At 50.0% G+C, this 27754-nt stretch overlaps 2 protein-coding genes and 1 long non-coding RNA gene across 13 annotated transcripts in view; 2 read left to right on the forward strand and 1 right to left on the reverse strand.

Moving 5' to 3' along the window:
- Window positions 1–2841, forward strand: part of RNF214 (ring finger protein 214) — a 47393-nt gene extending 44552 nt beyond the window's left edge. For all 8 annotated transcript variants that reach the window (XM_081546471.1, XM_081546478.1, XM_081546470.1 and 5 more), the window contains exon 15: window positions 368–2841. In XM_081546471.1, the coding sequence (XP_081402597.1) occupies window positions 368–433 (66 nt within the window). In that variant the 3' untranslated portion in view covers window positions 434–2841. The remainder of the gene's footprint in view (window positions 1–367) is intronic.
- BACE1 (beta-secretase 1) lies at window positions 977–26041 on the reverse strand. Of its 4 annotated transcripts, none has more exons than XM_081546484.1 (9): window positions 25315–26041; window positions 10851–10939; window positions 9396–9480; window positions 8666–8728; window positions 7813–7947; window positions 6762–6863; window positions 6278–6427; window positions 5844–6015; window positions 977–5198 (listed from the first exon to the last, which is right to left on the reverse strand). In XM_081546484.1, the coding sequence occupies exons 1-9, from the start codon at window positions 25573–25575 to the stop codon at window positions 4957–4959; spliced, it is 1299 nt and encodes a 432-aa protein (XP_081402610.1). In that variant the 5' UTR covers window positions 25576–26041; the 3' UTR covers window positions 977–4956. The 4 variants fall into 4 exon arrangements, with proteins under 4 accessions (XP_081402610.1, XP_081402609.1, XP_081402607.1 ...); XM_081546483.1 differs by having other exon boundaries at window positions 8666–8803; XM_081546481.1 differs by having other exon boundaries at window positions 9264–9480.
- LOC145527963 (uncharacterized) lies at window positions 9686–16884 on the forward strand. Its single transcript, XR_014070044.1, has 4 exons — window positions 9686–12254; window positions 14902–16136; window positions 16232–16317; window positions 16654–16884. It is a non-coding gene; the product is annotated as an uncharacterized LOC145527963 (long non-coding RNA).
- Window positions 26042–27754: the final 1713 nt, after the last annotated feature.

A 27754-nucleotide genomic window follows, 5' to 3' on the forward strand; every position in this document is an offset into this window, starting at 1 on the left:
GTAGAAACTAAATTTACGTCTAAATTCTTAGGAAGGGAAAACCCTGAATAAGATTTGAGGGCAATGCATATTAGGTGATGGAAGCTTATCTCAGCCTAAATGGATTATAAGAAGAAGCAAGTCTAGTCAGTCAACAGAAAGCAGCTTCACAGCTGGTTTTTAGTGTTCCCTGTAAACAAATCAGGCTCACCTGCTCTGAAGACTCTTCCCTGGAGGTAAAAGCCAGTGAACCAGCCCTTCACGTCCCCCAGTGAGCTTTTCTGACTTAGTTAACATTCCGTACACCTGTTGAAAACCTTAACCACACTCTCTCCACTCCTCTCCATCTTTCCAGATCAACCTGAGGTATGTCTTTCTTTCTTTCCAGTGTATCAAATTCTGGGCCCAGACCAACACAAATGACACTTGTCCCTTTTGTCCAACTCTTAAATGACGGACCTGACTGGGGAGGATGAAGAGGAGAAACTGATGTGAACAGGATGCGCGGGTTCCAGATTTCTAAAACTCTATATTTATACAGTGACATATACTCATGCCATGTACATTTTTATTATATAGGTAATGTGTGTATAGAAAGTCTGTATTCAAATGTTCGTAAATGAAAGTATGTATATTATGCAGAAGTGGTCTGTCCCCCTCACCTTGCAGTTCCTCTGGGGGAAGCAGATTGTAGGTAAGGTAATGTTTCATTTGGCCTTGAAATTATGATATTCCTGCCGAGGGCTGTTTTCAGATATATGTAAAAACCAGCTAGGAAGCTGCTCTTGCTCTATGGTCACCCTGCTTTGGTTTGGCTCAGCCTCTAGTCCATTTTCCTAAGGCTCATGTATGCAGATTTGAACCCTGGTGCTCACCTGCTGTTCAGCCAGATGCCTTGCTCACTGAAAGCCTCCGGAAGCCTCAGTGCTGTTCAGCCCCTCTCCTCCAAATGGAGAAAATGAGACTGATTAAGGAAAACAAGATGTAACCCTGACAGTTTGACTTTTCATTTTGAATGTTTTACTGTGTTAACACTCATTATTTGTACGTGACATTAGGTTTACAGAATAGTCTGTTTTACATCAGCAAAATTCACAGTCCAAGAATAACAGTGTAACCAGGTCCCATTGCCCCCATGCCTCCCACAGACTTCTGTCCACCCTGCTTCCTGGGTAGTCATCTCTTTAGAAACTAGCACAGCCCATGGGTCTGTTCTGGGCCACGCCCTCCGTTTCTACCACTGCCTTGGCTTCTGGTCAAGCTCTCACAGACCAAGCTTGTGAGTCCTCACCTCTTCCCCTTCACTTCCGGTTTCCTGGTCTAGCTATTCCCTCTTCCCCCTGAAGGTTAAGGCAGCTGGTTCACAACCAAGTTGTTTGGTGACCTTGAGTGAGTTCCAGGCAGGCACTGGGGTGAGGAGATGTCTGCAAAATTACTTTCAGAATGATCATGGGCTATAAGTTTGAATTTTTGAAGCCAGAAAGCTATGGGGACATGTTTCCTGTCAGGGAGAAAATGGAGACCAAAGTAATATGAAGAAGAGAGGTTATATTTCAAGTTTATAAGTCATTTGTTCTGTGGATAGCTAGCTGGAACTGAGTCATTTTTCCACCTCTTCTTCTTGAGCACTTCTAGTTCCTAGGTTTATACTTGGGAAAGCTGAGTTTCTATTAGAGCTTTGAATCTTTTCCTATCCTTTTATCTTTACTCTTAAAGGAAATGGCTTCAGGCGGATTCTTTACCAACTGAGCTACCAGGGACACCCAAGAATACTGGAGTGGGTAGCCTATCCCTTCTCCAGGGGATCTTCCTGACCCAGGAATTGAACCAGGGTCTCCTGCATTGCAGGCGGGTTCTTTACCAGCTGAGCTACCAGGGAAGCGCAAGTAAAAATTAAGCATTAATGAAAAATTAGCTCCAGGGAAAGGATATTATTATATTACCAACAGCTGAATTTTTCCCATTCTTGGACCTGAAATGCTTGCTGGCACTGGCAGTACTTACGAGGGTAGCAAAGAGTTTTCCTGTCAGAGCAAATAATTCTCTCCTCTGTGTTTATGTGACTCTTCTTACTTTGTCTTTCACCCTGGCCTGTCAGGTCATGAACATACTCTTTCTCCTCTCTTGTCTCACTTGCCCAGGTTTACTGACTGGCATCAGTGTAAGGAGCTGGATTTCCCGGGATCTCCTTGGCATCTTGTAGGGTGATTGAAATGGCCTGAACACTCCCCACTGTAGAGGTCAGATGACCCACTTTCTTTGGTTAATGACATATTAATGTCTCCCATTCGGTAGCTATCATGAACAGGGAAGGCAGCAACGTGGAAGACCGGTTCCTTTGTTTTTTTCATTTGGGGGAGGGATTCATTTTTTATCTTGTAATCTTCAGATTTTATCTCCCCTCAACTTTGCAGCAGCCTTCGGGTCACTCGCTGTATTTTTCAATATCCCATGAAAATTTAGAAATTAGAAATGGGTATAAAGAATATTCTGTTTCTTTTCCACAAATCCTTGACACCAAAGGAGTAAAGAGAAAAAAGGAGGGAATGGGGGGCTTAACTGCTTCTTAGTGAAAGCCCCTGGAAAACCAGCTGCCACCGGGGGACAGTGTGGTGGAGGGTGTGCGTGAGGGCCAGGCCTCATCATCACTCTCTGCTCTTTCTTGTTCAGGATCCATCCAAAAGCAACACTTAGGTTTTGGCCACCGTTGTTCCCCCTTTTCCCTCTGTCCCCTGGCCTGCACTGGTACAAGCCATGCAGACCCATGGGGAAGGCCCCTGATGCAGAGAGTGGAGATGGCACCATCATTTTTCTGGCGTAGATTTAAAAATAGAAATATATAATACATATTTTTACAAGCAAGAAGCTGTGGTCAAGATTTTTTTTACACTTCAGAGTTCATGGTTTCAGGGTAAGAAAGGAAGAAACTGTGAAAAGAAAAATAAGTAGAAGTTTTAAGAAAAAAATCGGACGGTGAGTCTTACTAATGAAGGGGTTGAGTTTTATGCTCTGGAAAGAGCTGGGGAAAGCCAGTTTTCCCCAACATGGGTCAAAAATTATAAAGCAGAACGTGGCATTTTCATTTCATAGAAGCAGTTCTGGAAGTTTATTTACATAGTAAGTTCGGAACCGGAAGTGGACAGTCTCCAATCTTCCTGTCAGTCTCTGTGGTCATGGGGTGTTCCCAGCCAGCCAGAGCAGCATCAAGTGCAGTGGGAATGAAGGAGGACTTGGATAAAAAACTGTGACTCATTATTTTTGTTTTATTGGTTTATGGCTTGTGGGCAGCTGACTGAGGCCAGGATCTCCCGAGGCCCTCCTTGTGTTTCCCTCTGCCTCTTCCTGCAGGTATTTCCACTCTCTGCAGGTCCCATACCTGAAAGCAGTGTGTTGACCAGATAGGAATAGGATCCAGTGGAACAGTCAGAGAATTCTGCTCTTCCCACTAACACTAGTATAGTCGAATGGCTTAGAACTGATAGGGAGGAAATGAACTTGGTCCCCACTGCCTGGCCCAAGAACCAGCCTGGGTGCCCAAGTCGTATGAGGAGTGAGAAGTAAAGAGCAGGATGGGGCAAAGGATGGCCTCCATCAAAGGACTCTTGTGGTGGAGGGAATCAGAAAGCCTGGGGCCTGCCATCCTTTTTCCGCGCAGCCTTGATCCTGAAGGTGATGCTGGAGCCAGAAAGCCCTGCGTTCCTGACACTCTTGGCATAATACTAGTGCCACTGTGGGATGCCTTAGCCAAATAAACGAGGGTGACCTTGAGAGGGTGAGAAGGCAATGAAGCTGCTCTGATTATGTCAAGGTCTTACTACCACTTACAGCTGAACAGAAAGAAATCCAGGCAGGGGTACAGAGCATCATCTCTGTACCTGTCGAGTGAATCTCCAAGATTCTGCTTTCAGGGATTAGAGAGGAGAGGACTCCTCTCTGCCCTTAGCACCTCAGCTGCGAAGCTCCGGAGGAATAGGGTTTGGGGGGTGAACAGGCAGCCAGGAAGACAAAGTGCAGCCCTATTGTATTTGCTCTCTTCTGGCTGATTTCCCATAGGGCGTTTGGGGCTTCTGGGGTTGAGGATGTTTCAGTATCTGCCTATCACATGTAGACTAGAGGGTTCACGTAGGGACAAGGAATTAATAAGGTAGAAGCTCATTTGTCAGATGGAACCTTATAGTGGGCACTTTTCCTTTAAGAGAGCTAAAAAGAGCTTTTTGGCTAGAGAAGCCCTTTTTCCCAACATACTTTTGGTCAGGCTGCAACCACAGAAAAGAAGACACTGGGAAGCAACACCCATCCTAGAAGAAGGGTTCTGTCTTGGAGATGCTGTCTAAAACCGCGCCTGGCGAGCCATCACTTTCTAACCTTGCCTAGCATTGATCCCAGCTGTTCCCTGTCTTTGCACTCCCTCTCTTTCTCCTCGTCCAGCCACCCCCATTTGTACAAATTATTTGTACAAATTGTTTTTTAATTATTTTTTAATTCAAGAGGCAGTCTTTGCACCAAGGTTAGGTTTGTCTGTACAGTCCCTATCTCTAAAGCAAATAGCAAACTGTGCATCCATCCGTTCCTGCTGACTGGCCAGCAGGGAAACAAGATTGGCCCTTGCTCTGCCAGGGTACTGCAGAGACACGTGTGGGGGTCACCTCACTTCCAAAAGTATGAAAAGGAGAATACTTCAAGTTGGAGACCCTATAAAGGGATGGTGGTCAAAGGTTCAGGGCTGAAGTTTTAAGCAGCAGGATTTCCCAACTCAAGTTTGAGGTGACCAAGAGGATTCCCACTGTCAAGAGTATTTTCTTCCCTGTCCTGGTTCCTCCAGGTGCTTCCTTCTTCTCTGTCAAGACAGAGGCATTTGTGGGTGGGCAAGGCTCTTGAGGTGCCCTGGCCACAGGTGCCGTCCGTGTCTCCTCCTTGTGACCAAAGCGAACCACCAGATGTGGTTCAGGGGTATCTCTCTCCTGCCCGCAGGCCTCCTCACTTCAGCAGGGAGATGTCATCAGCAAAGTCGTCATGCTGATGGCGCAGGCAACGGAGGCAGCGCCACTGGCACACCATCAGGCAGAGGGGCAGCATGAAGAGAGCACAGATGGCGGCCATGACGTAGGCTATGGTCATGAGGGTCGACTCATCCGTCTGTGGGATGTTGTAGCCACAGTCTTCCATGTCGGGGGTGACGAAAGGGCCTTCCACCGCTGCTGTCCTGAACTCATCGTGCACTGGGGAAAGGGCATATGTGAGTCACAGAGCAGCTAGAATTACACAGCAAAACGAATTTCCCAGGACAGGCCTTGAAACCAGCCCTTGAGGAGGCTATAGAATCTCGCTTCTGGGTGATACTTTGGAGCAGGACAGACAGCCATTGCTAGTGGAGGCATGGCTCTCCCCCCAGGTCATTGGGGGCAGCAACCTTTCCTGTCTACCTGTCCAGTAGGAATGATACCTAAAATCCAGTCATTCTAAGTTGACCAAAAAGCCAGCCCCACATATACCTAGTAAACTCACCTGCTCCTGCTGATATTCAGTAGCAAGCCCCTGCTAGTCGCGTTCAACTCTGGCATATGGCAACTGACAGGGTCACCGCTGGCCCAGCCTGCTGCCCGTGGATCTAGAGCTTTCCGGGGTGCCGAAGCAGCTGTTACTGCTCCGAGTCTCCAACAGAGGTTGCCAGTCCAGGCAGGGGTCGGTCACCATGCCAAGCGACCACAAGAAAAGCACAAGCACTGACACTAGCTTTTACACAGTGTGTGGACTCTGGCTTGAGGTACCTGTTAACCCCCTCCCAGACTGACAGGGGCCTGGTGCCCTCACCGCTGGACAGGGAGACTAGACTGACCCCATACCCTCATCCCTGGTGCTCTCACCATGGCAAGCACTGACAGCAAAGCCAATTCGTTTCCGGGCCCGATCAAAGACAACGTAGAAGCCCTCCATGATAACCGCTCCCATGACAGTGCCGGTGGATGACTGTGAAATGGCGAACTTGTAACAGTCGTCTTGGGAGGTGGCCACATCTTCCACTGGCCGCAGGTATTGCTAAGGATAAGCAGTCACAGAGTGAGACTTCCTGTTTTCCTCTCTTTCACCCCATCTCTGCCTTCTTGGTGTCGATGCCCTTAGGCTGCGTTTTCCTTTGCAATCCCTGAGCTCCACGGGTTTGGTTTCCCCCAGAGCCCTTTACCACTGGGCCCTCATCTATTTTGTCTTCCAAGTTCCAGGAAGCCAGGCCCGCTCACTATCTCTTAGTATATACTTTGTTCTCATCCTGGGATCCCACTGATTAAGGCTAGGGACATACCTGTGGAAGAATGGTGATGCGGAAGGACTGGTTGGTGACCTCACCCATTAGGTAGAGTGAGATGACTGGGAAAATGTTCCACGGGGTAGTGCCTGCTTGCCAGCACACCAGCTGCTCCCCTAGCCAGAAACCGTCTGGGAACTTCTCCGTCTGTGTTGGCAAGAAAGGGATAACAATGAGGCCACCTCGCCCCTCCCATCTTCAGATCACACTTACTGGGCCCTATACGTGCTTTTCCATGAAATATCTAAACCAAGGGAAGCTAAGCCGAAACCCAAGGATTAGAGGAGAGAGCAAAAGTAAAGGCTAAAACTGACCAGGGAGACTGTGCTGAACAAACTAAGGCCCATAGAAGAGAACCCCTTTTAAGTGATCTAAGTAGAGGGGTTGAGGGTAGGCTTCTTGGCTCTTGTGGAGGACTGTGCCCCTTGTGACTTCCCATGACACTGTCATCTCTTGTATCCCTGTCCTTAGTCCCACTGACCGAGGAGGCTGCCTTGATGGATTTGACAGCAGCTTCGAACACTTTCTTGGGTAAACGAAGGTTGGTGGTGCCACTGTCGACGATGCTCTTGTCATAGTTGTACTGAGAGGGAGAAGAGAGGTTAGCATATCCAAAGCCTTTTTGATGCCAGGCGTTGGCCAGAATTTGAGGGGTGAGTCTGACTGCTTGGGGTCCTTCCTGGGTTGGCATCCTGGCTTTGCCACTTCTTTGGTGGATCTCTTTGGGCAAGTTACTTAACATCTGTGCCTCAGTTTCCTCATCTGTAACATGAGGATAATAATCATACCTACCTCAAAGAGTTATTATAAGCATTAAATAAATTAATATATTTGAAGTGCCGAAAATTGTGCCTGGCACATAGGAAGCAGTCAGTAAACGGTAGCTCGTATTTTCTTGGGTGGGTAGACATTCTCCAAATCTTGAAAATAAAAACGTCTTGTATAATACTTTTAACTTTTCATAATACATTTGTATCTGTTCTAACTTAACATACATTAAGAATCTAGGTAAGGAATGCCCAAATAGTTCAACTGCTGGATCCTGCCGTGTGTCAAGCACTGGGATAAACACTTTATTCATTTTCTCTGTTTTCACCACAGTCTTTGGAAAAGCTGTTTTTACTTCCATTTTGCAGGTAAGGAAACTGAAACACAGAATAGTAACTTGCCTGAGGGCACGTAGCTAGACCAGAGCTAGAAACCAAGGCTCTCTGACTCTGAAGCCAGAGCCTTCTACAGCATCGTGTCACTCTGCCTCTCGGACAACTCGCCCAGGGTCACAGGGCAAGATGTGCTTTTTCCTTACCAGACGTTAACCCACATGGGCTCTGGGGAAGTGCACCACCAGTGCCTAGCCCCAAACCTCTGGTTCCCCTGTGACCTTTAAGCTCCTGGCAGTCCCGCGCTCAGCCCCCAACCCTCCTGCAGGTCCTGCCCCTCTGCCTCATCCTCCCAACCTCATAACTCAGGGTCTAGCCTCATGCTCTGTTCCTCCCCCTTACCTCTCCCTGCTTCCCCCTGGGTTTTGTTACCTCCTTGCAGTCCATTTTCAGATCCTGTCCATTGATCTCCACCCGTACAATGATCACCTCATAATACCACTCCCGCCTGATGGGAGTGTACCAGAGGCTGCCCGTGTACAGCGAATGGTCGATACCTCCAATGATCTAGTGGGGAGAAAAAGGCAGTACCCGTGAGCTGACACAGAAGGACAGCAAGTCACCCAGAGTGCCAGCAGTAGGAGCAGCCATTTCGGGGTTGGGGGGCGGCGGGGCAGAACCCTCTGCACATCCACTTTCTCATTTTGCTGCATCTAATCAGACCCTGTCCTAAAGCAATCGATACTTTCTTCAGTGTGTCAAGGATGTGTTCAGGGAAGGAGGCTTTCCAGGATTTTTAATTACTTGTTTCAGAATCACATGACCCCTGATATAAAGTTACTTAAACCTAAACTGGCACAATAAATGTGGAGTGAATGATAACTTGCTTCTATTACAAGTTTTATTTTCTCTGCTTGTTGGAGATAGAGAACCATTCACCACTTGTCCTAATTAATTAATAAATAGACTTTTAAAGTCCTTACATCTCTGCCTTCTGATCATCAGACTGAATTGTCTTGATTTGAGAGGCCTTATTCTCACTTCCTTTGAAATTTTCCTAATCCTCTCTCCCCCTTTCCAAGTTTACCATAGGGGCCTCAAATCCTTTCTGGAATAATGCAGAGAGACAAGGACGGAAGAAGGAAAGTGGAGGTGGGGACTATAAGAGGTTTCTCTTGATTCTCAGTAGTGGAGCCGAAGGCTGTGGTGCAGCCTCAGAGGGCGGGAAGCAGGGGGGCCCGTGTTGCCCCATGCTGGGGGCTTTCCTTTCCTCAGACCTACTCACCATGCTCCCTCCAACTGAAGCCAGCGCTTCCGACTGGTTGAGGGGGAAGCCAGCGCCGCAGAGCTGCAGGGAGAAGAGGTTGGGCACGTGGGTCTGCTTCACCAGAGAGTCAAAGAACGGCTCCAGGGAGTCATCGGGCTGTGGCAGAAAGAGACAAGGAGTGAGTCCTGGCTCAGAGGGCCCCAGGGGAAAGAGGAACGGGGCGGGGGGCAAAAGCAAAACTTGGGAGAATGTTCCTGGGGAAAGACCATCTTAAGGTACTGAGATTTGGTGGTGAGAGGGACAGCAAGACACACTGGCAGTGCAAACAGAAAAGATCTACAGGATCGTTGATTCCCATCTGCTTAACGTGTCTCAGAGTTATGGGGGCCTCTCTTATTCTTAAAGATCTGAGAGTCAATACAAAAAAAAGCTTGTTCCTCTACCTGTCGGCATAGTTCAGCCCTCTGTAGGGATGAAATTCAGACTGCCACCCTGTCCCCCTGTCAAGCAATTCTTTAAACTGATTTGTTTCCCTCCCTTATTCAGTTCCCTCCCATCACTCTTCTCCAACTCCATCCCTGTGCAGCGTGCAGACAGAGTGCCTTGTTCCTCTCACCCGGGCGATCTCCGCGTAGGCTAGCCCCAGGATGCCCTCCCAGTTGGAGCCATTGATGAAGAACTTGTCTGATTCCGTGATGGCAGCAATGTTGGCACGCACGGTGACGTTGGGGCCGTGGGGGATGCTCACCAGGTCGGTGCCCAGCTCCCCCTCCCACTTGCCCTGGGTGTAGGGCACATACACACCCTTCCGGAGGTCCCGGTACGTGCTGGACCTGTGCAAAGGAGGCAGAGATCTGTGGGTGCATAACCACAACCAGTACAGGGATCCGGCCTCCTACCTACTCCCTGGTGCCTAATCTCATCCCAGCTATCTCCACGCTGCTGTCAGGCTGCTCCACGGAGCATCCGTAGATGATTCACTCAGGGCAGAATGTCAAGTGACCTTGCTTGGGGCTCGCTCTCCTGTGTCCACAGCTCATATTCCTAGATCTGGAGCTCAGGCCCTGCAAAAACAAGCCTAGGCTTTGTGTATTGTGCCTGCTGCTGCGGAAGGGACAGCTAGCAAGCATCTCCCACCTCTCACCCCCCGACCTTATCTCGCTTCTAAAGAAAAGGAGCCATTGACTCTTGGTGCCTTGGGACCTGGTGGTACCATCTGAGTGGTAGCGAAAGTACCAGGCGGCGTGAGTATGGAGTCTCTTCAGCAAGTTCGTCCAAGGACAGGGTTTGCTCAGGCACCTCAGCAGGGTGGGTAGGCAAGACACAGCCCTTGGAGGAGACATGCTCATCACCACGTGTCCGCCGCCTGTGTGGGATCACACTGACCGGGGTTGGTGTGCGAGTGATGGGGCGGCGAGGGGACACGGATATGGAATGGATGCTCTTTCACTCATCCTGACCACACCCCTTTCCCTGACTGCTTTCTTGAGGTTGGAAAATTAAAGGGGAGGGGCCTGAGAAGGCAGCTTTGGCATCTGCCTACAAGTCCAGGGATGGGATGTCAGCCTCCGCTCACATGTTTTCACACACAGATACACCACTTCCTGCTCTTCTGTTAAAGGGGCTCCCAGATCACCCTCACTGCCCCTCATACCTGAAAAGCCCACTTCTACTGTCCCTCCCACCCGTTACTCAAGTCCAGCTGCAACTCCGGGGATGCACAGGGAAGCATTTAGCTTTCAGTCCCTGATAAACAGGTCAGGCAGTGGGATTGTGGAAAGCTTTTCCTTCGCTTCCTTGCACTATGTCAGGTGAGGACATGGCAAAGGGAGCTGTCACCGCAGTGTGCTCAGCCTCGACTTATATGGGTGTCGGAAAATGAGAGCCACTGAGGTCTGTGGGATGGAGCCCCGTGCCTCCCAGTTAAGCAGAGAGGCGAGGGACCCCGAGATTGTACTGTGAGTTTTGGGGCTGCTCTCCTCCCTCCCTCCCCCAGGAAGTCGCCCTGTCTCGGAACTGAAGTGTGTCCTGGCCGCCCCTCAACTTACCCTTTCACCCAGCCTTTTTACTCCCCTCTCCCTCCTGTCACTGGGTCACTGTCTGGGGAGCTGGTCCTTCTCCCTGCAGCTCCTCCCTGCCCAGACCCTCCTTGGTCCTGGGTCTTTGGGAGAGGGCCCTCTCCCTTGCTCTCCCTGGTACTCACAGCTGCCTCTGGTAGTAGCGGTGCAGGAAAGGGTGGGGGGCAGCCCCTACTGCAAAGTTACTGCTGCCTGTGTCCACCAGGATGTTGAGCTGCCAGAGAAAAGGGAGAGAAAGATGTTAGGACAGGAGGCCTGGACTCACTCCCATCGTTGCTCTGTCCTGTACCCCCCTCCCACCCCAGCGATGTGGTCTCCCTTTGGAGTGTCCAGGGTGAAGCTCCCAGATGCAGGGCTGGACAGACTGGCCCCTGTTAGTACCAGGACCACAGACACAGGATGGCATCCTGTACATCCTCCTCACGGCCTCAGAAACCTTGTGGCTGCTTCTGTCTTCTCTGCAGAACTGGAACGTTTTCTGTGTCATCAGAGCCACGTCACTGGCACGTGTGTGTTTCCATTCCTGTTTCTGCCATCAGATGCCCTTCCTCACCCTGGGTTCCAGCCCAGCCTGTCTGCAGAGCTCGCCCCTTCCCCTCATCTCTGGTTCTAGGGGGCACGTCACCAGCAGGCAGCCTGGCTCATCCCCCTCCCGGCTCAGAGACCAGCTATTCTTGGAGCTGGCACTGGCCAGGGGCACTGCGGGGACTAGGATGGCACAGGAAGACCACATGTTTCTGACCCTGCCTGCCAGAATGGAGCTCCTCACGAAGGGCTCCCCTCTGTCTCAGAGGTGACCCAGACGTGGGAGTCCCACTGTCAGAGGTAGTGGGGAGCCAGGAGCCCCGTGTGGGTCCTGGTGAAAAGCCATCTCTTCAGGCCCTGGTGTTGGCTCAGTGAGGACAGACAGCTGTCGTCCTGCCGTCCCTCGCTGTGCAGCTCCTTCTTCGTCTCTTCTACCTCTTCCTTCTTCCCCCTGAGATGGCCTGACCCCTCCTCAGCCGGTCAGCCATTTTTTGATGCCTCCTCCATCCTCACAGGCTAAAAGGAAAGGCCCTGGTCCTCAGGAGCACAGTGATCTGTCAAGTGAATCCTCTCTTGCCGACTTAACTGTGTCCTTCACCTCAGCTTCTCCCCTGACCCTGGGGCCCTCCATTTCTGTATCGCTTCTCCTCAGTGCAGTGAAGTCAGCTGACCTCGGCTGTGGTGCAGGCTCTGACCTTGTCACCCTGGGCAGGTCACTGTGTTTCCCCCCACCATCCGGTTCTGCGGCTCCTTCCTGCTCTCAGTGGTCCTCTGGGGCTCTGCTGACTGCACCTCCCCCAGTGCCCACTTGCCCAGCCCTCGGACCCCACCTCCTCCCCCTTCCCAGCCCCCACTCCTGGCCTGGCTCCCCTTTCTTCCACAGCCCCTATATCTACCCCTTGTCCCTCTCCCTGGTCTCTTAGCAGCCACCAGCCTCAGATGCTGCGCTTTCAGAGAGAATCAATAAAGCGGGAGGCACAGCAGTTCAGATTTCAATCAACCAGGTTAATGATTAAAAAGGCTGCTTTACCCACCCACTCCTCAGGATGCCCTCCCCCACCTGCCAGGACTCTGGTCCCCACCCCGGGGTCTGGCCTCAGGTTTACAGGGATCCCTGTTACCACTGGACCCCAAAGAAAGAGGGTCTCCACAAGCTGGTGCACGTGGTTGGGGTGGAGTACAGGCGCCTGGCTGGCTCTAGGGGAATCCGACCACCCTTGACCCTGGAATGGCAGGCTTATTGGGGGCTTCAGGCCTCCCCACTCCTCCTCTCTCTCCTGCAGGGGGAAGAGCCCTGTCTGCAGGTCCCTCCCTTCCCAGCCCAGAGGCCCCCCGTCTCTCCTGGTGCCCTTCCAGTCCCAGCCTTTCTCCTCACCTGAGGAAGGTCTCCCCACTCTGCCCAGGAAGGCAAGACCCCCTCCACTCCCTCCCCCTCCCTCTAACAACCCCCTACACCAGGAATTCAGGCTCCCACTGCTCTCTCTGCCTCCAAGGGGAAACCAAAATAAATAGTTGCCATTTCCTCCCAAGCAAATGTCCTTTTGTCAGTTTGCCCTTTGCACTGTGATCCTGCTTCTGAGAGAAGTGATTTTGGTCCTGTCCTTCCCACATCTCTATCATGAGTCCCGTGGGCAGCCTGCAAGGGGAGGGTTTACATGCAGCCAGATCTTAGCTGATGCCCTCCCCTCTTATTTCACCAAATGGGGGCCTCCAGATGGACCCCCATCCCCCACAACTATCATTCCCACCTGTCCTTGCTGTGCTATGTCCTGCCTCTCAGCGGACCCTCCTCCTAGTTCAGGAGGATTCAACTCTCATGCCACCCTACCCCCACCCCCAAATCTGCGTTTCTTCCTATTGGCATTTATAAATGCTTGTCCTTTCATTAAAAAAAAAATCTTTACTCTCACACCCGCCTCCAGTCACCCTCTCTCTCCTCTCCCTTCACAACCAAAGTTATCGGACAAGCTGTCTTCATTTCTCCACCTCCTACTCATTCTGCAACCCATCCTCAAACTGAGTCTTACCTCTATCCCTTCCTCCGCTCTAGCACAGCCCTTACTACGGTTACCAAGGATTTCACGACACCAAATACAAAAGACTGTTTTCAAATCAGTCGTCATCTCACTTGACTTCTCCAGAACATTCAATGCTGCTGACCCCTCCCTCCTTAATAGTTATTTTTTATTTGACTGTGGCAGTCTTGGTTGCGGCATGTGGGATCTAGTTCCCCAACTGGGGATCAAACCCAGGCCCCCTGCATTGGGGGCTTGGAGTCGTAGCCACTGGACCACCAGGGAAGGACCCCTCCCTCCTTGAAACACTCGTCCCTGTCACCCTGTTGTGTACTTTCCTCCCACCTCTCTGATGGATCTTCTGTCTACTCTGTAGGCTCACTTCAAGGCCTGGGCTTTGGTCCACTTCCTCTCCTGCTCTGCTCTGTCCACAGGCCATCTCACCCATGGCGGCAGCTGCAATTACCACCTATATCCCTATGACTCCTGAACTTACAGCTCTAGGTTCTTCCTTTGTTGCACTGCCTCAAAGACACCTCAAATTCAGGATGGCCTGGGCTGACCTTACCTGGTCCTGCCCATCTGTCTTTTCTCCAAAGTTTCCTGTTAGTCACCATCCATCTGTTCCGTAAGTCAGCAACTTCAGAGACATCCTAACACCTTCCTCTTCACATCTCTATCCAAGGCATCAGCGAGTCCTGTCCAGTTAAGCTTAAAGGCCTCTGAAAGTATTCACTTCTTGCCAACTCTTTTGCCACCCCTGGCAGAGTTCTCATCATCTCATCCTAGAATATCACAATAGCTTCTCAACTAGTCTTGGTACATCCACGCTTGATCTCGCCAACTTGTTTCTGTACTGTGGCTAGAATGTTCTTTCCAGAGCGTAGATGTGACCAAGTTATCTTCCCATGTCAACAGTTTTCCTTTTGTTATTATAATAAAGATTTAAAACTTAAATATTTCCTATAGAGCCCTTCATGGTCCAACCCTGCCTACTTGTAGCCAGCCTAGCTTGTCCCATACTTCCCCAAGCCCTCTGCCCACCAGCCACACTGGCCTCATTTCAGGTCCTCAAATCTGCCATGGTCCCACCCCAAAGACTGTTGCATGGGTCATTCACTCTACGTGGATCATCCTCCTTTCCACTTGCAGTTCTGTCTACTCATCATCCTTCAGTCTGAGCTCAGAAGGGACTTCCTCAGGGAGAAAGACCAGGTCATATTCTCTTGTTAAAATGCTTCCATAGGACTTGCCACTGAATCTCACCTTTCCTTGTATCTAATTTTTTTTTTTTAATCTCCATTGTGTCCCCAGTGGGTATCACAGTGCCTGGCAATAAGTATGTCTTATTTATTTATTGGCTGTGGTGGGTCTTAGTTGTGGCATGCGGGATCTAGTTCCCTGACTAGGGATCGAACCCAGGCCCCCTGCATTGGGAGCGCAGAGTCAGCCACTGAACCACCAGGGAAATTCTCATAAGTATTCCTTGAATTAATGAATGGTTAGAGGAAAAAAGGGAAAGAGCTAATCTACCCTATTTGCAGGGTGAAGGAGGTATCGCTCAGTGGCCCCCAAACTGTGGGTGTTTTTAAATTACAGGTGTGGCTCTGGCTCAGACCTGCCTTCCTCTCACCAGGCCCACTGGTTTGACCCGCAGCCTGGAGTCCTTGAATCATCTTACGTCTTCCCCATCCTTTGGAGCCAGGTCAACTCAGAAGTCTCTGTAGCTCTGGTCTTGAGATGCCCAGAGGGCCGCAGCATGGGGTCAGGACTAGGTCAGTGCCAATCACTTAACAAACAAGCATGCCCCTGGGGGTTTTTGAGGGCCGGTAGCTTCACAGGGAAGTGCTAACAAGCCCCAGAGGGACCAGCACACCTGCCCATTCTGCTCTACTGGCAAGGCTCCCCTAGAGCGGTTTGCAGCAGTAGATCTTGGATGATGAGACAGGCATGGAGCTGCTGAATTCAGGGTAAACTCCTTGTCCCCCCAAATCCCACCTGTCTTGGCCCGTGCTCTCACTAGCAGGTGGGAGTTGCTTCCATTCTTCTGGATGAAAAGAACCTTCAGGAGTCATTTGTCTATTTGCCTGGAGAGATGGGAGCTTGTTCTCATTCTGAGAGTTCTCCAGTTATTAAGATTTGTTCTTTTGGCCAAACACAACTTTTCTTGGCAGCCTATGCTAGGGTCTTACCACTTTTGCACACTTTTGGGAGGGGGCTGTAACTCTGATTCTTTCTGCTAAAGGAAAGTCGGTTTCCTTCTGTGTCAGCCTCCGAGTTTATGGGGAAGAGCCCTTATATTCTCATATCACAAGCCTCTTGGTTGAGATGTAGGAGCCTTTCTTCCATTTCACAGAGGAGAAAACTGAGATCAAGGGTAAGTAAGGATTTGACCCCTGTTACACATAAGCCTTCCCAGGTGGCACTAGTGGTAAAGAGCCCACCTGCCAATGCAGGAGACATAAGGGACACAGGTTCGATCCCTGCAACAGGAAGTTCCCCTGGAGGAGGGCATGGCAATCCACTTCAGTATTCTTCTGTGGAGAATCTTGTCTGGAGAATCCCATGGACAGAGGAGTCTGGCAGGCTACAGTCTATAGGATTACACAGTCAGACATAACTGAAGCGACTGAACACACACACACAAGCCACAACGCTTGGGTTGTTTGGTTCTGACCAACCATGAAAGTCTGCTCTTTCTTCTCCTTGACATTCCTGTCTCTCTCACTTGGAAGGGAAAGGTAGATTGTTACACTAGTGAATCATACCCTCTGGGTCCATCCCCTTGTGCGATCCCCTGTAACTTTGATGCGGACTTGGCCACATTACTTGCTTTGACCAATGGAACATCAGCAAAGGAGGAAAGCAGAGGTATGAGTGTATGTGCATTGGGTGGGGAGGGCACAGGCCTCCTGGGGTGTGGCCCTGAGATTGTATGTGAGGAGGCTCTGTCTTGCCTCCTTGAGGTTGAAAGACTTCATGGAGAAAGAGGTGCAGCCAGCCCAGCTTCATCTGGTCCCCAGCTGACCCACCAGCCACGTGAGGAGCCCAGGTAAGCCCTCCTGGAGAACCACAACCAACCCACAGAATCCTGAGAGACGATGACTCTTGTTTTACTTTGTTACACTGCATCAGATAATTGATAAAAACATTCCTGAATTAAATCCTGAGATCCTTGACTTCAGGGATGCCTAACTACTCATAAGTCAACTCCAAATACTATCTCTTATCTCTTTCCCCCTCTGATCATGCTTCTCACATTTCACAGTAGCACAACCATCTGTCACCTGTGCATAGGCTAGTCCCTTTGCCTGAAATGTTCTCTCCCCATTTTGTCAAACTTCTGTTCAGCTTCCAAGTCACCATTTAAACATTCTTTTTCCCATAGGTCTTGCCCTGATGTCCCAGCCCAGCCTGGACTCTCACAGGTCCTCAAGAACACCTGTGCTTCTTCGTCTACCTCCTCATGCAACTTGAAATCAATTATCCAATGTCTGTCCCACACATGGCGAGCTCCACAAGGGCAGGGAGCACGTTTCTGAGCTTATTATCTAGTTCTAATCTAGCCCTCAGTAGGTGCTCTGTAACGATTTTTCTTAAACTGTAACCATAATTGCCTCATTTGCTGCACGTCTTTGTGACTATAGATTCTCACTATTAGTTCTCAGCCCTAGGGTCCTTGCAGGGGTGATTTCCATTCGGATACTGTGTATGGTGATGATGACAGTGGATGCCCACCATACCCATGAAACTGACGGAGTAGCCGCCCAGGTTCTTAGAGCAATTGGAGTGACTTCCGGACTTGCTGGTCCCAGAGGCTTCTGAGTTAGCTTCATCTGCTTCCCTAAGTGGATATCCCCAGACCTGAGTTTGCCCATGGCTGAGAGAGAGGGGCAAGGAAGGACACAAGGAGCAAGTCAGCAGCTGGGCATGGCAGAGGGCAAGCGCAGCACACAGCTCCTGCCTCGAACTGAGTCCAGCAATTTTGTCCCATCCAGGCGCCTCCCACCTTGACCAAGTCAGCTGCCCTGATAGAAATGGAGTCCTTTCCCAGACATCCTCTGCTTCCACTTCGCTCTCCAGGCTGAAGCTGGCAATCGATACCTGGGAGCAAGCAGACTCCTTGGTCTTGGGCTGTTTTTTTTTTTTCTTTTAGAGGAATCCCAAGGAGGCCGGGTCACCCCAAACTCTATCAAGGGTACTCTTCCCACTTTAGACAGGCTGCCCCATTTCCCCCAGGCTCAAACCCAGCTCAACTAATATTTATCAGTGCTTTCTATTCAAATGAAATGATAGATGTAAATGGTCAAAAAACATACATGCCTACTATTCTGAAACAACAGATCTAAGACAATGGTTTTCAATTTTTTTTTTTAAGCAACAGAAGCTTTTTCCAATTTCATGCAGTATTCCAGTGTATCAAAGAGAAAAAAGCAGAGATGCTGTGCTTGAAAGAGAGGTTTTACTTCTGGTAACTCCATCCCTTCCGGTGGTGGCTCTTGCCTCGAAGTGTCTCTTTAGCACTTTCAGTCTCCACGGAACCCACTTAGGAAACCCTGCTCTGAGGGTATCGCAGCCACTGCTGCCTGCTTGTCAGATGGTGCGTTCTTCCTGTTGTCTAACCTCATCCCATCCACAGCTTACAGGGGCTGTAATCATCTCTGAGTCTCTCAGGTGAGAATGAAGCTCTGGCATAAACCCACTTTCCCCCATGGTAACCAGTTGTACTCCCTACATCGGTCTGTTGGCTTGAGCCATAAGGAGATGCCAGGGTTCAGGCCTTGTGCTATCTGGGGAAAACGCCACAGGTGCTGGAGTCGAACAATTGGTAGCATTCACCAACCCCGAGAGGCCGACCAAGAAGTCCAGCCTGTCCGTGGTGGGGTTACAGTGGTCAGCAGACAGGGTAGCCACTGGACTCATCCTGCCAGAGGAAGCCCAGGGAACTCTAGGACCAGGAAAGTGGTCTGTTTCCAGAACTCCCCACTGCCCAGGCCCCCAAGACAGGTGGCTCCCAGCAGACAGAGAAGTTAGTTGTCAGGGAGGAAGCTTTCCTGAGGGATGTTTCTCTTCCTGGATTTTTTAACCACAGTTTTCTGCTTAGCTCTTTACCAGAGATACCCAAGAAGGGCTCCTGACTGCCCACCTTAGTGAGAGGACACAGTCTTTCTCAGTGCCTCCCACTCCCAGCTCTGAACTCTTTCCTTCCAGACCTGGGGAGGAGACAGAGGAGGCAGATGTGAAAGGGCAGCCTGAGAGTCCTAGCAGAGGCTCAAGTACAGAGCCCAAACCCCAACCTAGAGGATGCCTCCCAGTGCTGAGGCCAACTGTCTGGGGTGGTTGGGCTTCGGGGTTGTCTAACTTAGAGGGTGGTTCTTTGAGTTCAAAGGTTTTTCATCCTTTTAATTACCAGAACTCAATCTGCCAGTCAATCAACCAGACCTGGAATTCCACTGTATAAAAACAAAACTGACCCATGCTGGGAGGGCTGGGAAACTTGGGGGCAGGTGGGACCGGGGGAGCCTGGTGAGTGGGGAGGTAGAAGGTACAGAGTCTGCCTGCTTACCTGTCTCCTAATCTCTCCCTCACCCTTGAGGGAATCCCACAAATCAGTTTGAAAATCATTCTAGAGAGGGGTCAGGAAAACCAACTTTGTGTCTTCATGGTTGTTTGTTTTTTTCAAAAATATTTATTTGTCTGCACTGGGTCTTAGTTGCAGCATGTGGGACCTAGTTCCTTGACCAGGGATCGAACCCTGGTCCCCTGCATTGGGAGCATGGAGTCTTAGCCACTGGACCACCAGGGAAGTCCCTTCATGGGTTTTGAGATTCTGAATTTTCAGTTTTCTTTCTTTCTTTTTTTAATATTTATTTATTTGGCTCTGCTGGTCTTTGGAACACTCAGGATCTTCAGTCTTCATTGCGGCATGCGGGATCTAGTTCCCTGACCAGGGGTCGAACATGGGCCCCCTACTTTGGGAGCATGGAGTCTTAGCCACTGGACCATTAGGGAAGTCCCACCTGTACTTTTCTATTTTTCTGATTACTTTTCTTTGCTCCCTTGATCTCTATACCCAATATTCTTCCCCTAATCATTTCTCTCCTCTCTCCATTCTCTCAAAAAATAAGTCTGCTAATAAAGTCTACTAAATAAGTTTGCTAATTTGACTTCCATAGCTACCTCTCTCCAGGTGATCCTTCCTGGAGAAGGAAGTCTTCCTGTCCTGGTTTCCAGATCCCTATTCTCAGCTGAGGGCTTCCCCGATGGCTCAGGTGATAAAGAATCTGCCTGCAATGCAGGAGACCCGGGTTCGATCCCAGGTTGGGAAGATCCCCTGGAGAAGGGAATGGCAACCCACTCCAATATTCTTGCCTGGAGAATCCCATGGACAGAGGAGCCTGGTGGGCTACAGTCCATGGGGTCACAAAGAGTCAGACATGACTGAGTGACTAACACTTTCACTTTGAGTTTCATTCTCAGCTGGTTGCATCCACAAGAATTGTCCACTGGCATCTCAAAGTCAACCAACATGTCCCAGACTACAGAGTGCTGGAAAGAGCCAAGTATGTGGACTTAGAATCTAAAGATCAGGATTTGAATCCAGCTCTGTTCTTCCATAACTGAATAACTTGGAGCAAACCACTTAATCTCTCTGAGCCTCAGTTTCCTCCTTCCCAAAAGGGACATGCTAATACTTTGCCCGTGTAATGAAAGCAGAATAATAAACATGGAATTTGGGTAAACTGTACTGTGCTTTAAACGTGCTTAATTGTTCAGTCATGTCTGACTCTTTTGCAACTTCATGGGCTATAGCCTGCCAGGCTCCTCTGTTCATGGGATTTTCCAGGCAAGCATACTGGAGTGGGTTGCCACTTTCTCCTTAAGAGGATCTTCCTGACCCAGGGATCAAACCGTGTCTCCCGCATTTCCTGCATTACAAGCAGATTGTTTACGGCTAAGCCATCAGGGAAGCACATTGTGCTTTGAAAGCTTGTTCCTTTTGTTGTGTATCCTGACACAAACACAGTCAGAGAAGTTCAAAGGAAGTAGACTTCTCTTCCCACTACGCTACCAGGGGCAGGGAACACCCGCTTGACCTGACAGGTGATGCCATCTCTCTGAAGACCTCTCCTCCTTCACATCTTCTTTCAAACCCATGTGACCTAATTGAGATCCTCTTCTTGGACTCTAGACCATCCAAGTTATCCTCCAGCCTGGAACTGTTTTCCTGGAACCAAAATTCACTAGACCATCTCTCTGCTGCCTCCAGAGTGAAGCCCAACCCCCAGTCAGCCTCACAGCATCCTTATCACAACTTCCAGCTTCTTAGCATAGCTCATGTCTCTCTTTTTGAAGTTTTTCTCCCCAACCACTCTCCAAATAGCAAAGCTTTCTCATCTTTCTAGGCCATATTCAAATGCTACCTTTTCTAGCAAGCCTTTCCTAACACTGTCAGAAGTAGCTGCTGCTTTCTGTATACTTCTAAGACTCACTGTTCTGTTTGGTTTTTTTTTTTTTGGCCGTACCTTGCAGCATGCAGAATTCCCAACCAGGGAGCAAACCCATGCCTCCTGCAATGAAAGTTCAGAGTTTTAACCATTGGACCACCAGGGAACTAACTTCTCACTGTTCTTTCTGTACCAAATGTACTTGATCTTATGTGATATTTAGGCGCTTACTTATCTGTGTCTTACACCAAATCATGATCACTCCAAGGACTAAGACTGACATATCCTTCTCTTTTGTACATGTAGGTGCTCAACAAATATTTGTTAAACTGAAAATTGACCACCACCAGATTTCAACTCTAACAGTTAAATTATGAGCCTGTGTTTGGATGGTGATACGCATACCTTTCCAATGAGATGACATTCTTTCACTGAAGCAAAGAGAATGAAAATGCTTTCCCCAAGAGCTCCAGTCCTGCACTTACAATGGCTCATCAACAGTTCTACTTAGAGGTCTTACACTTCATTTATTCATTCGCTGAACACTTTTTAGGTGCCTTTTCTGAGCCTGATGCTATCATAGATATTAGCTAAGGAGAAATGAAACCCTGCAAAAAAATAATCAATTAAAAAGGACATTGTCTCAGGAGCTTGGTATTTTATGAAGTTTTTATGTCACAAGAACAGTGACATATGCTGATAAATACAGTAAGGGAGATGAGAAAATGAAAGCAGGATCTCTAATAAACTCTTTTCTTCTCCTTCAAGATACACAAATAAGTAGGTAATAAGGCTGAGTAGGGCTTTCCCAGGTGGCACTAATGGTAAAGAACCCATCTGCCAATGCAAGAGACATAAGAGACGCAGGTTTGATCCCTGGGTCGGGAAGATCCCCTGGAGGAGGGGATGACAACCCACTCCAGTATTCTTGCCTGGAGAATCCCATGGACAGAGGAGCCTGGCGGGCTACAGTCCATAGGACTGCAAAGAGTCGGACACGACTGAAGCGACTTGGCACAGCACACAGGCAAGGCTGAGAAGGAAGTCAAGGGTGAAACAGGGTCCAGCCAACTGGCCAGTTATTTTTCAGTCCCCATTTCTTCTGCTAGAATCTTCAAAGGTTAAGACCTTTTTATATAATGCAGGAATTACTGGAAAGAACAAAATAATCTATATGGAGTTTATTTTAAAACTTTTATAAACTGTAACCATAAATACAAGGATATATTTGTATATCCGCACTCCTAAACCATCCCCTGCTGCCAACTTTCTCACAAATGGTCTTGTCATTTTCTAATTCATCCCAGATAGGAATCTTGAAATTGTCTTTGACACCTTCTTCCTCACCCTCACACCAGTGTTACCAAGTCTGGTCTATCTGCCTCACACCGTTCCTTGCAGCCTGGTCTCCCTCCCCTTTCCCCTCTGCTTACAGCCTCACACCATCCTTGTCACAGCCCTCCACACTTGGACCTTTGTGATAGAGCCTCCTGCTACCTGCATCCCTCAGTCCCATTCTTTCTAAAATTCAGATGTCTCTTTCTAAAAGATTGCTTCTTTTGTCATTCTGCTGCACAAATTCAATTTTCCCCTCACTTTGGCAGACCAAAGTCCAGCCTGGGTTTCTCACTGTCTCCTGAACAAACAGGCATAAACCCAAACACACATAACTCGTTCTCTCATTCACTGTGTCCTGCCTTGGCCTCAGGGGGAGATGGTGGGTAGGAGTGGATACACAAGTGAAACACACAGTTAGGGGGGACCTTTCTTCACTGAAACGGCTTTGCCCCTCCTATCCATCCTTCAGGACCATGCTCACAAATGCTCACAGCACATCTCCGTGAGACCTTGCCTGATTTTTACCTCCTCCAGGACATCTATAGGGACTTACCTTGTGGTTCAGTGGTTAGGACTCCACACTTCCACTGCAGTGGGCATGGGTTCAATCCCTGGTTGGGGAACTAACTTCCCGCATGCCATATGATTCGGCCAAAGTAAATAAATAAAGTGAATAAAAGAACCCCTCCCTCAAAAGAGTATAGATGGAAAAAATTAAAAAAAAAAAAAGCAAAAAACACCTACAGCATCCACTTACTGTATTACAGTAATTTTTAAACCTGAGATTCAGCCTGAGATTCTGATTTAGGTATGGATGCGTGGTGCGAAGTCGCTTCAGTTGTGTGTGACCCTATGGACTGTAGCCCACCAGGCTTTGCTGTCCATGGGATTCTCCAGGCAAGAATACTGGAGTGGGTTGCCATTTCCTCCTACTTAAATTTTCACTTCCACACTAAAGTTCTTTGAGGCAGAAAATATATTTCCTGTCTCTTTGTAGATCAGTCTCCCAAACCCAGCAGTTAATTGCCTGGCACACAGAAAGTGCACCCCAAGTTTCACTGTTACTTGTTCAGGGCACTGTGCCTTTCACATTCTTATTTGGTGCTTACAAACCCCAGGATCAGGAAAAGGGCATTCTCCCAGACTGCTGGGGGGAGAACTGAAGTCACCAAAGAGCACAGACTGGCTGGCGTTGGCTTGGGAGCTATAAGACAACCCACAGAGTTGCCCCATCTGCCACGAGCTCCTTGGGCTGGTGCTGAACTTTAAGTCCACTTTCCCCTTCTCCTGGGAAGGAGGGAGAGGGAACTGACATTTATTGGGAAATTGCTCTCTGTCAATTCCTGGGCTGGGACGGGGGGTGTACACTTCATCTCAAGGGTCCAAGGAAGTATGATTAATAGGCCCCCCATTTACATGTTCTACATGTAAAATGTGGAGGCTTGGAACACTCAAGTTTTTATGCTTCCTTGCAGAATACAGAAGAGGCAGAAGTGGCCAGGCAAGTTAGAAGAAAGTGATTTCACCTTTACTGAGGGTCAAGTATGTGTCTAGGTGCATTGTTTTAGATGCTTTCACCTACAAAGTCTCCGTTAATCCTCACTATCACCTTGCAAAGGAGATCTCATATCACCCATTTTAAAGACACAGCAAGAGCCTCAGAGAGGTTATATAATTTTCCCAAGGCCACACAGCTGGGAAAAGGAAAGGCTGTGGGATGTGGAGCTGGCATTCCAGGTCTGTCTGACCCCAAAGCTCTTGTTGGTCCCACAGCCTGTCCCGTATTCATGTCACAGGATCTTTGCACAGTTTGCATGGCACATCAGTAGCAGAAACGGGAGGAGGAACCAGGTCCCACAGCTTCCTGCTCCCTCACAACACCTGGCCTCCTGTTGGCTCAGGCTGCTAGAGGCCTGGATTTAGGCTCTGTCCTTTCACTGACTCAAGTCTGTTTATAGTGCACAGACAAGAGGAGGGGTAAGTGGGGGAGCCCAGAGCCTTGGATCTGCTGGTGGGAGGGTGGGGGGGTGGGGGTGGAGGGTGGGAAATAGGCCTGGGTGGCATGGACCTTGGAAGGCTTGCTTCCATCATGTAATTAGGAAGTGGGGGTTTGCTTCTTCCCCAGATTTGGTATAAGTGCTGTTGAGAAGTCCAGAAAGTGTAGCGGTTCCCTCTGCCCATAGACATACTCCCACCTTCACAGACCCTCCCAAGGACAAGCCTCCCGGACACAGATCCGGGGGAGGGGGGTGGCTCAGAGATGTGCAGGCTCAGATTCAAGGTGACACTCACCAGCACACACTCAACCATCCTGCTACCCGTGCCCAGTCTCCCCCACCGAGGAGGCAAATGCTCACAGAGGTCAGGCACAGCAACCCCGCGGAGAGCTGCTCGTGGCCAACTCCTCCCTGGGCAGAGGCACAAAGGTTGCACCCTCCGTGGCCACCTAGGAGGTACCTTGGAGGCTGTCAGGAAGCATGGGGCGTGGGGACCTGGCAGCAGTGTTTTCTCCATCATTGCCACCCCCAAGCATGTATCAGCTCATGGAAAGAGTCTCGTGCTTAGAAGGGGGCTCTGGCTCCTTCGCCCTATGTAATTTATGATCTATCCTTTCCCCAAGCGCAGTTCAGTTCCCTCTGGCCAGTGCTCAGGGAGACATCAGGTGGGGGAGGGGCTGGAGTGCAGGCTGCAAAGGGGTGGGGAGGAAGGAGGGACTGGGGAAGGCAACACTCAGCTCACGGCTTCTTGCTATAGTGGAGGTCACAAGAAACCTCGCTTCGCTTCCCTGTGACCGCCCAGACAGAGGGAGAAAAGGGCTGATCCAACTCGTGCCCAGGATCCCTTGGTCAGAACCCTAGATGCTGAGACTGGGCGACCAAGATCCAGAGCAATGGGGTGGGGAGACTCAGGCTTGGTGTGGGCTGACACCTGTTCACAGCCCCTATAGTTTGGACTCTTCCCCAGATCAGGCCTCCCCCGTCCACGTGTTTTTCTTGCCCGCAAATCCTTCCTGAGGGGTGTGTGTATAAGACTGGGAGTGAGGGGAGGACAGTCAAAGCCTGTAAGGGGAAGGGAAGTGGGGAGCGGGGCTTTGAGGCTGACTGCTGCCACTATGATCCCAGAGGACATGTTTGGGAGAGGATCCCTCCAGCCCGCACCACGCAGCCCCTCGTCTTAACAGGAACCCCTCCCGCATGCTGCACCCCCAGCCTCTCTCCCTCGGCTCATGAGGAGGGAGGGTAGGGCTGGCCCGGCGACCTTACCGTCTGTGGGGGGCTGCCCACGGTCATCTCCACGTAGTAGCCCTGGCCAGACTTGCCCCGCAGGTTGTCCACCATCTCCACAAAGCTGCCCCTCCGGCCAGGCTCCTCGGGCGCCTCATCGGTCTCCCGGGGCAGCCGCAGCCCCAGGGGGGCGCCCCCCAGCCCGCTTCGCAAGGGCAGCCGGATGCCGGGCTGGGAGCCGTGGGCAGGCAGCACCCCGGAGCCCATCCACAGAAGGAGCCAGGGCAGCGCTTGGGCCATGGTGGGCCCTGGCCTTGGGGCACTCTGGGCTCACTTTGGCCCACGTCCGTCCCTGGGGCCTGCCCCCAATTCTGGGTGCTGGAGGTGGCTTCTCAGGAGAGTGAGCAGGAAGGCATCAGGGCTCCAGAGCCTGCAGGCCCCTCGGCCGGCCCCTGGGCCGGGAGGTGGGATTCAGGCAGGAGAGATCCGCAGAGACAGGAGGGGAGGAGACGGCTCTGGAGCCCGGCTACATCTGGCCGGTGGTCCAGCCTCAGCGACGGTCTGGGAGAGGCTGCCTCGAGCCCCCCGGGGGGCTGGGCGGGGTGGGCATGGCAGGTCTGAGGCTGCTTTCCTGGTCCTTCTGGTGGGGCGGCAGCAGGGAAAGGGTCAGGGGCTCCAGGCTCCTGCGGCTGCGTTTGCTGCTCAGGCCACCATAATCCCAGCTCCTAGCTCCCAGGCAGCCTGGGGAGGCGGAAAGACTTGTGGTGGTGGCTGTCAAAGCCAAAGGCTTTTCGCTTTTCCCTGGGATCGCTGGGAAGTGTAGTCCTCCCATGGCAGGCAGCCTGGCTTCCGGGATTGGTGAGGGGTCTGGGATGCCCTCTGCCGAGCCGGAGTCCACCCTACAGGACGCTGGCTGCGCGGGAAGGGCCGTGGAGATGGAGTGGTGGCTGACCTCTCTAATTCCGTTAGTCCTTCACTGGACATTTCTGGAGCACCCACTGTATGCCAGGCACTCTGCCAGGCCCTGGGGCCACAGAGAGAAATAAAATGCACATGCAGTGCACAGAATGATGGGACTTTAAGGAGTAGGGGTTTGGGGGTGGGGAGGGTCCCTGGGAAGACTCAGTGGGAGGAAGTGATATTTAATTTGAACCTTAAAGAAAGGGTGGATTTTCTAAGAGCAGAGATTTGGATAGCAAGACTAAGGGGTTTAGAAGGGTATTCTTAGCAGCCAAAGGAAAGAGCAAGGTCAAAGGGGAAAGTGCAAAGAGTGGTCTGCCTTCACTGGAGCCTGCAACCTGCAGGCAGGTGAGAGCCACCTGGGGCTTCTCTCAGCTGAATCTTTTTGTGTCCTTGGTGCTCTACCCGCCCTCACTTACACCCCCTTTGAGGTGAATCTTCTAGCCCCTACTGATTTCTGTGATGTCAGTGAGCTGAAGGTAAATGGCTCTGCTCAGCTCTAAAGTGTTATCACTCCAAGAGGTATTTTATGTTAATTGCTGCTACTGCTGCTAAGTCTCTTCAGTCGTGTCCGACTCTGTGCGACTCCATAGACGGCAGCCTACCAGGCTCCCCCGTCCCTGGGATTCTCCAGGCAAGAACACTGGAGTGGGTTGCCATGTCCTTCTCCATTATGTTAATTGGTAAGAGCTTAAAACAAAAAGCTTTAGAGCTAAAATAGCTTAAAGGAGAAAAGTCATATGATTATATTAACATATTATTTATCAAATGTGAAAGCTATTGTCAAAATTCAGAAGTCTTGATTAAAGCCAAAGAGAAGCTTCTTAAACAAGATAATAGAAGAGCATGGAAAACATAATAGTAACAGGCTAAAGCAATTCCCCCTGGTGGCTCAGACGTAGAGTCTGCCTGCAGTGCTAGCAAAGATCCCCTGGAGAAGGAAATGGCAGCCCACTCCAGTATTCTTGCTTGGAGAATCCCATAGATGGAGGAGCCTGGCAGGCTACAGTCCATGGGGTGGCAAAGAGTTGGACACAACTGAGCAACTTTACTTTAGGAAAAAGAAGATCATTATCACCACTCTTATCTCAGATTAGATCAGTCTAGCTAATTTGGTAAGATAAGAAAATGGAAGAAATGTTAGAAAGCAAAGGATCATTATTTACAAATCACGTAATATGGATAGAGAAATCCTAACCAATAAGGTGATTAGACACAGGTTAAACAATTAAAAATCAATATACAAATATATATATATATACATGGAGGAACCTTGTATATAATAAAGATGGCACTCATATTAAAGGGAAATGGATATATTTACTAATAACTGTTGTTGGGACAATTGGCTGCCTTTTGGGAGAAAAGAAAACTAAATCCCTATCTCACCTAAAAACAAACTGCAGATAGATCAAAGAGCTCAACATTAAAAAAAATAAAACTACAGGGACTTCCCTGGTAACCCAGGGGTTAAGACTCTGCACTTCCAGAGGCATGGTCACACAGTGTATTTGTCACA

The sequence above is a fragment of the Giraffa tippelskirchi genome, chromosome 11, assembly GCF_054371585.1.
Source record: "Giraffa tippelskirchi isolate mGirTip1 chromosome 11, T2T-mGirTip1v1.2.pri, whole genome shotgun sequence".
NCBI classification, from domain to species: Eukaryota; Metazoa; Chordata; class Mammalia; order Artiodactyla; family Giraffidae; genus Giraffa; species Giraffa tippelskirchi.

Excerpts from the sequence above, each read along its gene's own strand:
- BACE1 (XM_081546480.1), bottom strand. The coding sequence starts at position 25,575 with ATGGCCCAAGCGCTGCCCTGGCTCCTTCTGTGGATGGGCTCCGGGGTG. Across the intron at positions 9,481-10,850 it reads CGCTACTACCAGAGGCAGCT|GTCCAGCACGTACCGGGACC; the intron begins GTGAGTACCAGG and ends TCCTTTGCACAG. Across the intron at positions 5,199-5,843 it reads TGCTGTCAGTGCTTGCCATG|TGCACGATGAGTTCAGGACA; the intron begins GTGAGAGCACCA and ends CCCTTTCCCCAG.